The following is a 13,375-nucleotide window of genomic DNA, read 5'->3' as shown; positions in this document are numbered from 1 at the left end:
TCCAGGGATCCAGCCATTCCCCTGATTCCTGGTACTTGTTTACAGGTGTGAGCTACCATACCTGGGATTTTTTCTTCTTATTATGGAGCATGGATATGGAACTTAGGTTCTTGTAGGGCATAGTATGCCTCACTGACTGACTATATTCCAAGCCCTGGCTTTCCTTTATAAATGAAAAATATTAGAGTACTTGACCTAGAAAGACGCTCCAGTGAGTAAAGACATTTCCTGCACAAACTCTTAGACTGGGTTCCTCCCCTGGAACCCATGTGAAGGAGGAAGAAGAGAACCGATTCCACAGAACTATCCTGTGATCTCCTCTGGTGCTGTTCTGGACATATACAGACAAGAATCACAAATAAAATAAAACTATTTAATGAAACAATAAAGCAATAAATACTGTTAAGATACTATTTCTGAAGCTCCTGTTACTCTGGGTAGGAGTCTTCAGCTAGAAAATGTAAAGATATTGGGTATTTGTTGGCACCTGCTTTCTCGTTTTCTGACGAATCATTCAGAAGGATGCAGTTCGTGGTAAATTCGGCAAAATTCAGGGTCTTTCAGAGACACAGCAGACCTGTGGAGCCAGATTTTCCAGAGAACTTGTGAAACACTTCAGCCATGTTGTTTACGTTGGACACTTTCCCACACCAGAAGGTCCCGTCTCTCTCTGTATTCCTGTTTTGCCAGAGACGATCAGTTTCTGAACATAGATGGCAACCTGACACAGAATACAAACTGGTGTCTTTAGTGAAATCAAACCTCAGCCGTAAAGATTCTTGATGGCTGAATCTCAACCAGGGCAGCTTTCAGGTACTGGGAGTGGTGTATGATCTGACTGATACTCCTGGAGCCTGGCCATGTGACTAAATGGCCACTGAGTTCCTGTCACTCTTGACATTGCAGGTAACAATGAATTTTAAGAGAAATAAATACTTTTCTGCTGATCGGAATACATTGTCTCAAATTTTAATATTTGAAATGAAACTACTCTCTCTCTCTCTCTCTTACATGTCAGATACATGTCATATGTACATATGACATGTTACATGTCAGATAGTATACTGATTTTAAAATATAAGAATATTGAGGAGTTGTTGCGTTCACTCATTTCACCAAGTCCAGTGTTCAACTTGTATATTAACTTGTCTGTTAAATTTGAAAGCATTTCTTTTCATAATGAAGAAAAGACATTTTCATTGATTCATGTGAGTTAGCAACGTTGTATCAACTGAAGAAAGATTTGATATTTAATTTCAGCGTCCTCTTGGTGACATATGAGGTCTCACAAATATCCCATAAGTTTCCGTACTGTGTTTTCTGCTTTACCTGCTTTGATCAAGGTTATCTTGTGTCTCCTTTTATTTTTTTGGTGCCAGATGGAAATTCAGTGGTGGAGGAAAGCGCAGCCATCAGCTCACATGAGCGACCTGAGCAAGTTGCACCGGAGGCACGCGCACCAGGGAAGGGATCAGCCTTGCAGGAAGATGAACGTGCCCAGCCTGCGGATGCTGACGCAGATGCTCAACTGAGGAAGAAAGCAGAAACCGAGGAAGCTGAAGCCCACCATACCCCGGATGCTGACGTGGGTGTTGGGCTGAGGGAAAAAGCGGGGATTGCAGAGGTCTCCTTGGGGGAGAGGAGCCCCAGAGAAGAGCAGCCAGTGTTAGCAGAGCAGTCTTCAAAGAAAGGAGAGCACCCTCTGAGCATGGCTACTGAGGCTGAGGCAGAGGCAGGCGCAGAAAGACATAGCAGGCATGATGGGAAACAGTTCACAGCCACAGGAAAACTAGCAGTGGTCGACTCAGTGTATCTAAGTGGAGACCAAGCTCTGGATGGTCAGAGGGATGTGGACTCTGACAGGCAGACAGTGGTGGAGAAAGGAAAAGCAGTTTCTGAAAGTGAGCAGATATTGGAAAAGGCAGCGCTCACAGAGAACTCATTGCTCAGCTCAGAGATCCTTGGGGATTCAGCAATTCCAAAAGAAGCAGAGACTCCTGAAATGGAGGTGGGCTCCTCAAGACCAGATGGGGACCAAGGCACAGAGGGAGCCCTTAGAGAGCTAGAGGACATGGAGTCCGTGGCGGACACAGCACCAGAGGGAGAGGATGGTTTTGAAGAGGCAATACTTGGAAGAGAGAATGCTGCTACAGGGAGGAAGGGAGTTCTAGAAGCAGAAGCACCCTTGAGTTCCTCAGCAGGAGAGGCAAGCTCCACGGAGGTTGTCCAGGGCAACCCTGAGGAACTCTGTCAAGAAGACACAGCAAGGGAGGGAGTTACAGTTGGCGCAGAATCTACCCTGGAACAGGATCCCAGAGCGGTGCTCCCTGGGGAATCTGCTGCAGCTGGAGAAGGGAAGAAAATTGAGAGGCCCTCCACACCTGTGAGGGAAACTGGATCTGAAAGAGAAGCAGAGACAGGGGCCAAGGTGTTGATGATGGCAGAGATGTTAGAAGAGCAAAAAGTTAAAGGGGAAGAGAAGGGCACAGACAAGGGAGAGAGATATGGGGAGGAGGAGGAGGGCACAGAGACAACGGAAACCAGGTCTGGGGAAGAGGCCCATGCATCCCCCAACAAGATCGAGCCTGATACTAAGGACATAGATCCCACAGGGACAACTGAGTTGAGTAAGGACCCAAAGCTTCTAGAAGATTCACCCAAAGAAAGAACCATCACCTTGTATGAAGCAAGACTTCAATTTGGGGAGTCACTAGACGAGAATGAAGCCACAGTCACAGAGCACAAAGAAGGAGAAGAGGCCCCAGGCCAGGAGAGTGAGGCTCCATTGCAGCAGAGGAAGCCACTAAGCCATCATGGAAAGGGCTTGCTAGGAGACCCTGGACCTGAGCCAGCAGGCAGAACTCTGGCACCTGAGAGTATTTTCACAGTTGGAGGTCAAGAGGGGGCTTCCAAGGAGGTAGGCAGCCTTGAAGGACCAGAGAGACCGGATGAAGAAGGGTCTTTGCAAGTGCAAAGAGGGGACATCGTGATGGCACACGGAGAGCTTCCAGAGGAAAGACTCCCCATAGGAGAGGTGTCCGGTAAAGAGAGTGAGGGTGAGAAGCCGGAGGAAGAGGGATCTGCGGATAAGGAGCACCCTCCAGGGACGTTGACTGGCAGCCTGGCAGGGCAGGACACAGTCAAAGATGAGGAGGATCCATGTGGAGGAGGCGTTGAAGAAATAGCTTCAGAGCAGACAGAAGTGTTAGCAGCGTCAGTGTCAAATTATGGGGACAGTGTGGACTCCTCCTCCTCTGCAGTTGTCCAGAAGGAAGCTGGGAACAGAGCAGGTGAAGCTTCAGGAGAAACAGCAGCTGAGGAAAGGGTGACGACTGAGGACATGACACGCAGGACAGAGAAGGTGGCAGTGGAAAAGGAAGTGACATCAACAGGGGCTGCAGAGATCACACAGGAACTGTAGGCTCCTGAAGTGCAGGACACGGAGGGAGAGGAAGGGAAGGCCTCTCAGCGTGACTGGGGAGGAGGCAGGAACGAGGGATGTCAGGGAGGAGCAGCTAAAGAGTTCAGAGGACCAGTGCCTCGAAGAGAGACAGAACTCACCAGTGTCTAGGGTAGCACTTCCCAGGAAGCTGGAGTTTCCTAGAACCCTGTGGGAAAAATCTGGAGAAACTGCACAGAGAAAGCGAGCGTGCAGATGCTCCCTGGAGCACAGCGGAGTCTACTGCGCTCCTTACTTGCAGCCTTCAGTTGCAGCTGCTCATCCTCACGCTGGCCTGAAGGGCCAAGTGGACAGGGGAGGACTAGAGCTCACAGAGGAGGCTGCTCGGCTCTCTATGTGGCTGTTATTCTTAGGGTATCCTTGAAAATGGGGTTCCCTGAAGTGAGATCTGTGCGTCTCACAAGGCTCAAGGATAAAATACACAATACACAGAGAAGTCGGACATGGAGGAGCTGCGGGAAGGGGAAGAATATGAGCGAAATATAGTGTATACTAAATTAAAAAGATGTACAGAGAAGAATGTGCCCCCAGCTACAAAGCCCAGAAATAAAGGGTTAAACTCACTCTCGAGTTCTTTCCTATTAACTTTTTCATACACAGGCATTAATGTGCTTTGATCAAATCCACCACCTCCTCTCCCCTCCAACTCCTTCCAACACCCCCACCACCGCTTTAGGGTTTTGAAGGATGAAACAAAGTTTGCCTGTGGTCATTTAATCTTGTAAGACTTCTATGCTTTTACCTCTGATGTTTTATAATGTTTAATAAATATATATCTTTCATACATAGATTACAAATACTTAATATCCAATGTTTAGTATACATATATTTAATAACGTTTAAACACCTAAGTTTTGAGTAGGAAGCAAACATGTCCTGTTGTTTCCGACATACCATGGCATCCTTAGTCCTCAGCTCCTGTTATTTTGAGTGATTTTATCCACAATTCTATCTTTCCCCCCAGCATATTGTAAATTGTCACAGTTGAAGAGGCAGAGTGGAAATGGCTGAGGCAGGCAGTTCACCAGGACCTCAGGTTGTCTTTTCACGCACTGCTGGCCTTCCTTGGTCTTGGTCTGTAGGCACTGGTCAGGAGGCTAGTCAACATGGTGAGAGGGCTTTGGTAGATTTGCCCCCACGGAAGACAGAGACTGGGAATTGAACGTTCTGCACAACTATGTTTAAATTGAAATGATGGTTTTCAAACATTTGACTTTTACCAAAGATTACCAGAAGGTGAATCCTGATGGTTTGAATTTCTTTAAATCACTTTTTTAATTTTACAATTAAATATTATCCCCCTTCTAATGCATGGGGTTCTGTCTTCCTCACCTGTTCTTCGGAAGGGAGCTGCTCAGTGTCTTCCATGTCCACTTAAAACTGAAGTTTGCCTCATGCCTTTCCAAGTCCTTCCAGGAAATGGATTCCACGGCATAGCAATTCACTTTCTCTTGGAAACTTAATTATTCCTATTTACACCTGGAGTGTGTGTGTAAAGTAGGAACTTTCCTGAGAATACCTTTTGTTTGTCTGCCTTTGTGGCCCATTTGCTCTGATAGACTAGCAAAGCGTGGCTTTCAGCATTTTATCCTGGGGTGTCATTTATCAGGCTGCTCAAATGCAAACAAAAAGTAAGTACTTGGTCTAGGTAATTGCAATGTAAATGTAACGATTGTAATGGGAAGACTTGGTCCATCACACACACTCTGGGAAGATGTGATCCATCACACAGTCTCTGGAAAGACTTGGTCTATCACATACACTCTGGGAAGATGTGGTCCATCACACACACACACTGTGGGAAGAAGTGGTCCATCACACATACACACTGGGAAGGCTTGGTCCATCACACACACACTGGGAAGACTTGGTCCATCATACACACTCTGGGAAGATGAGGTCCATCACACACACTCTGGGAAGACGTGGTCCATCACACACTCTCTGGAAAGACTTGGTCCATCACACACACTCTGGGAAGACATGGTTCATCACACACACTCTGGGAAGACGTGGTTCATCACACACACTCTGGGAGGACGTGGTCCATCACACACACTCTGGAAAGATGTGGTCCATCACACACACTCTGGGAAGACGTGGTCAATCACATACCCTCTGGGAAGACGTGGTTCATCACACACACTCTGGGAAGACGTGGTCCATCACACACACTCTGGGAAGACGTGGTCCATCACACATACTCTGGGAAGACGTGGTCCATCACACACACTCTGGGAAGACGTGGTCCATCACACACACTCTGGGAAGACGTGGTCAATCACACACACTCTGTACTTGATGTCATCCTGAAGGTCTGCAGCCTGTGCTCCTTCTAGGGTTCTGCTATTTCAAGCCTGAGTGATCACAGTCACTCTCCAGATATAATATCCTAGTTGGGTATCAACGTATTCTGAGCATCAAGTTTTCTTGAAGACAACCATATACCATGTTCCAAAGCTCACATAACTGACCCCATTTCAACAAGTAAGGAGATGAGAATTATCCAAGGCAGCACGTCCCCAGCCAGGAGGGGAATCAACCTTCCATGGGGTACTTTTATGACTGAACTATTTTCCCTACTACAAAGCTTCAGATATACTTGGTTATAAATGAACCTAAGTCTCAATATTTTGTTTTCTTTATTCTATGTGGCCAAAGTTGTGGCCCCCTTTCCCGAGTCACCAAACAGTCATGCTGTTTGCCATCTGCTCTGTGTTGCTATTGTTTAGGTGTCCTGTTGTTACAGATGGTTTTAATTTTGAGAAACAATGAAGATTTTTGATAATCAATGATGTACCAGAGCAGACATATTGAAACAGGGAGTGGACGGATCACTTTATCACAGACATTATCACCTAGAGTTTGCCACCTGCCCTCCTCATCATTAGAAACTGCATAGGGCAATAGAGGAGGGGCTAGAAACTGCAGTTTTACCATACCTTGGAGGTGATTCTAATGTGTACCAAAGCCTGGACACTGCTCAGATGGATCACTATTTACACTAAAGCCTCATGGTGGTTGGAAAACAGACTGCAGGAGCATTGTCAAGCTCATCTTGGTCTTCTTGTCTTTTGGGACAAAGCATACAGCATGTCCTCCTGTATGGTTATTCTTAAGGAGATGGCACTCACCATAAAGGTGATGAATCCAACCTTCAACTCATTTAAGTATGATTGTATGGAGAGTATTTGGGACTTGCCTCTCCCGCTGAAGAACATGTTGACTGAATCTGACAGCAGCCTCCCTGCCCTATTCTCTGATCAATGTCTGGATCCCATCTACTCCACATCTGGTTCCCCAGCATTATTGCCACCACTCTAGGCCTTCACCCCACATTATTTTCCATGCCACAGAGCACGTTGAACAAAAGCACTGATGAGAAGGATTTGAAAAACTTGTTAATCACTTTGAAAAATGAGTTTTGTACAATGTGCTAAATGGAAATTGCCTTGGATTATTTTTATATCTAACACCTCCCTCCAGCCCAGCCTGTAGCACAATTCTACAATCTGCATGTGGGCTTAACTGTGAAATTCAGTGTTGCGTTGTTTTGATTGAGTGAATTTTATCTTTGCAAATATTACATCAATAAAATTATGTTTAGCGAAACTGACTTTTCCTTAGTTTCTGTGCTATTAAAAAATAAATAATACATTTAACAGGCATAATAGGAGGGTTTTCTTGGAAAACAAGATTAGCCTTTCAATATATTTTGTGTTACTTTCTTGCAAAAATTCGAATGATAAGAGCAGACAAAAGAGACATAGTCTTATTGGGCTATGCTTTTAAGTGTGTTTGTAGACCGCCTGCATTCATCTGCATCTTCTGTATTCTTGGGATAGTGCCAGAGAGGAGACGCTCCCACCTCTTCACCCACAAATGGAAATAGAGGCTAGTGGAGTTAAGTGCCTGTCTAAATCACAATCTCAGGTCATCTAACCTGTGCTTTAGACTAGTTATCAAAACACTATAAATTACGTCTAGGAAGGTTCTAGATGTGTGTACTAAGTGCGAGTCTCCACGTGTTTCTGCTGAAGGAGAAAACATCTTACTAACACATCTTCTAATAATCGTAAGGTGGAACTGTGTTTCCAACCAGTGTTCAGCAAAGAACAAAGAGGTCTGCATGATTCAAAAGATGACCGATTGCCAAGCAAACTTAGGAAGAATTAGGTTTTGTGATTGAATTTTGAGGAAAACCTTTCCCATCACTTTATAAACTTCCATGAGGTAAATTTACAGCTTAGGTGAGTTCTCTACCCTCCTTATGATCAATAATTTGCCACAGTTCTTGCCCTCGGAAAATGATTGTTTGAACAAAGAAGAGAAAAATCTCAAAGGAATTTATTTAGTGGGTGAAATATTTGAACAGGCTCAAGGACAGCCCAAGAGATGCCGCTTATGACCTTGGGTAATATTTCCTCCAGTCCTTTTCTATACTCAATTTTGTCGTTAAAAAAAAAAAAGGAATTCCCTGTCATCGTGGTTTACAGAAGAGGTGCAAGAGAATAGAGCTAAATAAAGCTGGGACTCTTTAAGAATCTCCCAGACTAATGCTCCAGAATCCACTCTAACGGATCCTTCCTTTGATTTCCTTTTGTTCCATTTTCTTTCTCCCTATACAAACAGATGACAGGAAAGCTGTGCCTTCCACAATAGCTGGAGATTCAGCTCAAGAGATGAAAGTGTGGGGTAGCTGATAGTCAAGTGACTTTTATAATTCCTTCCAGAATGCTCAAACTTTTTAGTATATCTGTGACCCTTGCAATAATCTGTAATGTGGCTGTATACCACTCTTATAAGGGAAAAGGAGGTATATAGATATCTGTGACTCGGACACTAATTTGGCATGTCTTTGTATACATGTTTTATGGGGGAAAGGAGATCTATAGAAGGTTCTGAGACAAGCTGCTATCAAACTATCTGCTTTGCGGATGTCTCCTGGTCTTTGTTCAGTGCATACTCACAATTCAAGGCATAGTAAGGACTCATACATACTGGGAGAAATCTCCTAGGTCATCAGAAGTCTGCGTATGGTTGTAACACAGGGATCTTCAGACTGGTCTAAGGATACCCACAAAGGGAGATGGATGTTTTTATGGTGTACTGTCAAGAGTAGACTGAGGTGCATGATGTAGGGATTAAAAGGGGACTAGCTTTAATGGTTAATTAACAAATCCACCTGGAAATGGGCTCCAATGATGTGCTTTCCATGGAACTAATTGAGGACCAGATCGAACTTTCAGTTGATAATCTATTAAAATATTATATTTTAGTATTTTATTGTCCTGTGAATTTTGTTAAATTAGTCACAAGGAGTTTCTATGAAGAGCGTTGCTACCCAATGTAATAAGTTCCTTCGTTCCCACCTACTTAATATGTGATATGCATAAATATTATGTTTTTACATTTATAAATATAAGACACAGAGTGGAAGAAAACAGATGCTAAATGCTCTCATTCTAGCAAGAAATAGCATTTGCTCCCAGCTACATAAACTAATTAAAAGCAGAAGCCACCATTCTCAGAGATACATCTTTTCAGGTTTTTGTGAGATGTTTATTACAATTTATGATGTATATATGTGGTCTTGATCAAATGTGGACTTCTAATAATCCCAATGGTGATCAATCTAGAAGAAATTTAATACAAAGAGCCTTGTGGTCACAGGGAACTTTTTCAATTAAATTTTGACATGTACATTGGTTTAGTTTTTAGTGGCAGAAAAATATGTTAGAATGAGCAATAAAACAACCAAAATAGAAAGTCCTACTCAGTAGCATAAAATTTCCTTCACAAAGTGGTAGGAAGATATAAGTTTACAGGAAAAATACAGCGTTTTTCTTTTTTTTTTTTAAGTAAGTTTTATTAAATTATAAAAGTTTCCATTTCCGCCCCTCTTCCCAACACCCTCCCACTCCCCCCACTCCCTCTCCTCCTCCCTCTTCATCCCTTAGGGCAGTCAGGGTTTCCTGCCCTGTGGGAAGTTCAAGTTCCTCCCCCCCCATCCAGGTCCAGGAGGTGAGTGTCCAAACTGACTTGATCCCCAAAATCCAGAATATGTAGAGGAAACAGGTCCCAGTGTCATAGTCAATGGCTTTTCAGAAAGACTCCGGGCCAGCCACATTCAGAGAATCCGGTCAAATTCCGAGAATCTGGTTATATCACTTCCTCGTTCAGTCCCAGTCCAACTGGCCTTGGTAAACTCTCATTAGATCCGTTCCATTGTATCAGTGGGTGATAGCATCCCTCGCAGTACTGATTTCGTTTTTCATGTTCTTCCTCCTTCTGTTCCTCATTTGGACCTCGGGGGGCTCAGTCCGGTGCTCCAATGTGGGTTTCCGACTTTATCGCCGTCCTTCGCCAGATGAAGGATCTATGGTGACAAGCAAAATATACATCAGTATGGTTATGGGCCACGGCCGATTCAGGCACCCTCTCCTCTGTCCAGAGAACAATCTGGGGGATCTCTCCTTGGACCTGGGATCCCATATATAATCAAGTCTCCTGTAAACCCTAAAATGACTCCCTTAGTTGAAAAATATTCTTCCCTGATCCCATATTCATCCTCCCTCCCTCCCCCCCATCCCAGGCCAACGAGCTTTCCCCATTCCTCCCCTACTCCCTTCTCTCTAACCCTCTCCCCTTCCATCAACCCTCCCACCCCCCCATGCACCCGAGGTTACCTGGGACTCTTGTCTATTTCCTACCTCCTGGTGGATAGGTAAATAATCTTCATCAGGTTCATCTTCTTATTTAGCTTCTCTAGGATCACGAATAATAGGCTCAAAGACCTTTAATTATGGTTAGAATCCACTAATGAGTGAATACATACCGTGTTCCTCTTTTTGGGTCTGGCTCACCTCACTCAGTAAAGCGTTTTCTATTTCCATCCATTTGCATGCAAAATTCAAGATGTCATTGTTTTTTACCGCTGAGTAAAACTCTAATGTGTATATGTTCCACACCTTTTTTAACCATTCTTCTATTGAGGGGCACCTAGGCTGTTTCCAGGTTCTGGCTATTACAAATAGTGCTGCTATGAACATAGTAGAACAAATGCTTTTGTAGTATGTTAGGGAATCTTTAGGGTATATTCCCAAGAGTGGAATTGCTGGGTCCTGAGGGAGGTTGACTCCCAGTTTCCTGAGAAACCGCCACACTGATTTCCACAGTGGCTGCACGAGTTTGCATTCCCACCAACAATGGATGAGTGTTCCCCTCACCCCACATCCTCTCCAGCATAGGCTATCGTTGGTGTTTTTGACTTTAGCTATTCTGACAGGTGTAAGATGGTATCTCAAAGTGGTTTTGATTTGCATTTCCCTGATCGCTAAGGAGGTTGAGCATGACCTTAAGTGTCTTCTGGCCATTCGAAGTTCATCTGTTGTGAATTCTCTGTTAAGTTCAGTACCCCATTTTTTAATTGGGTTAATTAGAGATTTAGTGCCTAGTTTCTTGAGTTCTTTATATATTTTGGAGATCAGTCCTTTGTCTGATGAGGGGTTGGTGAAGATCTTCTCCCAGTCAGAAGGCAGCCTTTTTGTCCTACTGACAGTGTCCTTTGCTTTACAGAAGCTTCTCAGTTTCAGTAGATCCCATTTATTCATTGTTTCTCTTATTGTCTGTGCTCCTGGGGTCCTACTTAGGAAGAGGGCTCCTGTGCCTATATCTTGTAGACTACTTCCCACTTTCTCTTCTATCAGGTTCAAAGTGGACGGATTAATGTTGATGTCTTTAATCCATTTGGACTTGATTTTTGTGCATGGTGATAGATATGGATCTACTTTCATTTTTTTACAGGTTGACATCCAGTTATGCCAGCACCATTTGTTAAAGATGCTTTCCTTCTTCCATTGTATACCTTTAGCTCCCTTGTCAAAAATTAGGTGCTCATAGGTTTGTGGGTTAATATCCGGGTCTTCTATTCGATTCCAAAGGTCGATTTCTCTGTTCTTATGCCAATACCAAGCTGTTTTCAATACTGTAGCTCTATAATAGAGTTTGAAGTCAGGGATGGTAATGCCTCCTGAAGTTCCTTTATTGTATAAGATTGTTTTGGCTATCCTGGGTTTTTTGTTTTGCCATATAAACTTGATTATTGTTCTCTCAAGGTCTGTGAAGAAGTTTGATGGGATTTTGATGGGGATTGCATTGAATCTATAGATTGCTTTTGGTAGAATTGCCATTTTTACTATGTTGATTCTCCCAATCCAAGAGCAGGGAAGGTCCTTCCATTTTCTGGTATCCTCCTCAATTTCTTTCTTCAAGGACTTAAAGTTTTTGTCAAATAGGTCTTTCACTTCCTTGGTTAGAGTGACCCCAAGATATTTTATGCTATTTGTGGCTATCATGAAAGGTGATGTTTCTCTGATTTCCCTCTCTGCTTTTTTATCCTTTGTGTATAGGAAGGCCACTGATTTTTTGGAGTTGATCTTGTATCCTGCCACGTTACTAAAGGTGTTTATCAGCTGTAGGAGTTCTTTGGTAGAGTTTTTGGGGTCACTTATGTAAACTATCATATCGTCAGCAAATAACGAAAGTTTGACTTCATCCTTTCCAATACGAATCCCCTTGATCTCCTTATGTTGTCTTATTGCTATTGCTAGAACTTCAAGCACTATATTGAAGAGGTATGGAGAGAGTGGACAGCCTTGTCGCGTTCCTGATTTTAGTGGAAAGGCTTTGAGTTTCTCTCCATTCAGTTTGATGTTAGCTGTCGGCTTGCTGTATATTGCTTTTATTATATTTAGGTATGATCCTTGTATCCCCAGTCTCTCCAACACCTTTATCATAAATGGGTGTTGAATTTTGTCAAATGCTTTTTCAGCATCTAGTGAGATGATCATATGGTTTTTTCTTTCAGTTTATTTATATGATGGATTACATTGATAGATTTGCGAATGTTGAACCAGCCCTGCATCTCTGGAATGAAGCCGACTTGATCATAATGGATAATTTTTCTAATGTGCTCTTGGATACGGTTTGCCAGTATTTTATTGAGAATTTTCGCGTCAATGTTCATGAGTGAGATTGGCCTGTAATTCTCTTTCTTGGTTGTGTCTTTGTGTGGTTTTGGTATTAGGGTAACTGTAGCTTCATAAAAGGAGTTAGGCAATGCCTCTTCTGTTTCTATATTGTGGAATTCGTTAAGGAGTATAGGTATTAGCTCTTCCTGGAAGTTCTGGTAGAATTCTGCATTGAAACCATCTGGTCCTGGGCTTTTTTTGGTAGGGAGATTTTTGATAACTGCTTCTAATTCTTCGCGACTAACAGGTCTATTTAGATTGTTCACCTGTTCTTGGTTCAACTTTGGTATATGGTACTTATCTAAAAAAATGTCCATTTCTTTTACATTTTCCAACTTTGTGGCATATAAACTTTCGTAGTAAGATCTAATGATTCTCTGAATTTCCTCTGTGTCTGTGGTTATGTCCCCCTTTTCATTTCTGATCCTATTAATTTGCAAGTTCTCTCTCTGCCGTTTGATTAGTTTGGATAGGGGTTTGTCAATCTTGTTGATTTTCTCCAAGAACCAGCTTTTTGATTCATTGATTCTTTGGATTGTTTTCTCTGTTTCTATTTTGTTGATTTCAGCCCTCAGTTTGATTATTTCCAGTCTTCTACTCCTCCTGGGTGAATCAGCTTCTTTTTTTTCTAGAGCTTTCAAGTGTGCTGTTAGGTCTCCAATGTGTGCTTTCTCCGTTTTCTTTATTTGGGCACCTATTGCTATGAACTTTCCTCTTAGCACTGCTTTCATAGTGTCCCATAGGTTTGAGTATGTTGTGTCTTTGTTTTCATTAAATTCAAGGAAGTCTTTAATTTCTTTCTTAATTTCGTCCTTGACCCAGGGGTGATTTAGTAGTTGACTGTTCAACTTCCATGAGTTTGTTGACTTCCTGGGGTTAGCAT

At 43.0% G+C, this 13,375-nt stretch overlaps 1 protein-coding gene across 1 annotated transcript in view; it reads left to right on the top strand.

Moving 5' to 3' along the window:
* Erich3 (glutamate rich 3) overlaps positions 1 to 4,023 on the top strand; it is a 76,254-nt gene extending 72,231 nt beyond the window's left edge. Inside the window, exon 14 of the mRNA XM_085677500.2 lies at positions 1,380 to 4,023. Within this exon, the coding sequence (XP_085533626.2) occupies positions 1,380 to 3,421 (2,042 nt within the window). The 3' untranslated portion in view covers positions 3,422 to 4,023. The remainder of the gene's footprint in view (positions 1 to 1,379) is intronic.
* Positions 4,024 to 13,375: the final 9,352 nt, after the last annotated feature.

Source organism: Myodes glareolus, chromosome 17 (genome assembly GCF_982192425.1).
Source record: "Myodes glareolus chromosome 17, mMyoGla1.1, whole genome shotgun sequence".
Classification (NCBI taxonomy): domain Eukaryota; kingdom Metazoa; phylum Chordata; class Mammalia; order Rodentia; family Cricetidae; genus Myodes; species Myodes glareolus.
The sequence above is the reverse complement of the archived record's forward strand: the minus strand, read 5'-3'. Positions and strand labels throughout refer to the sequence as shown.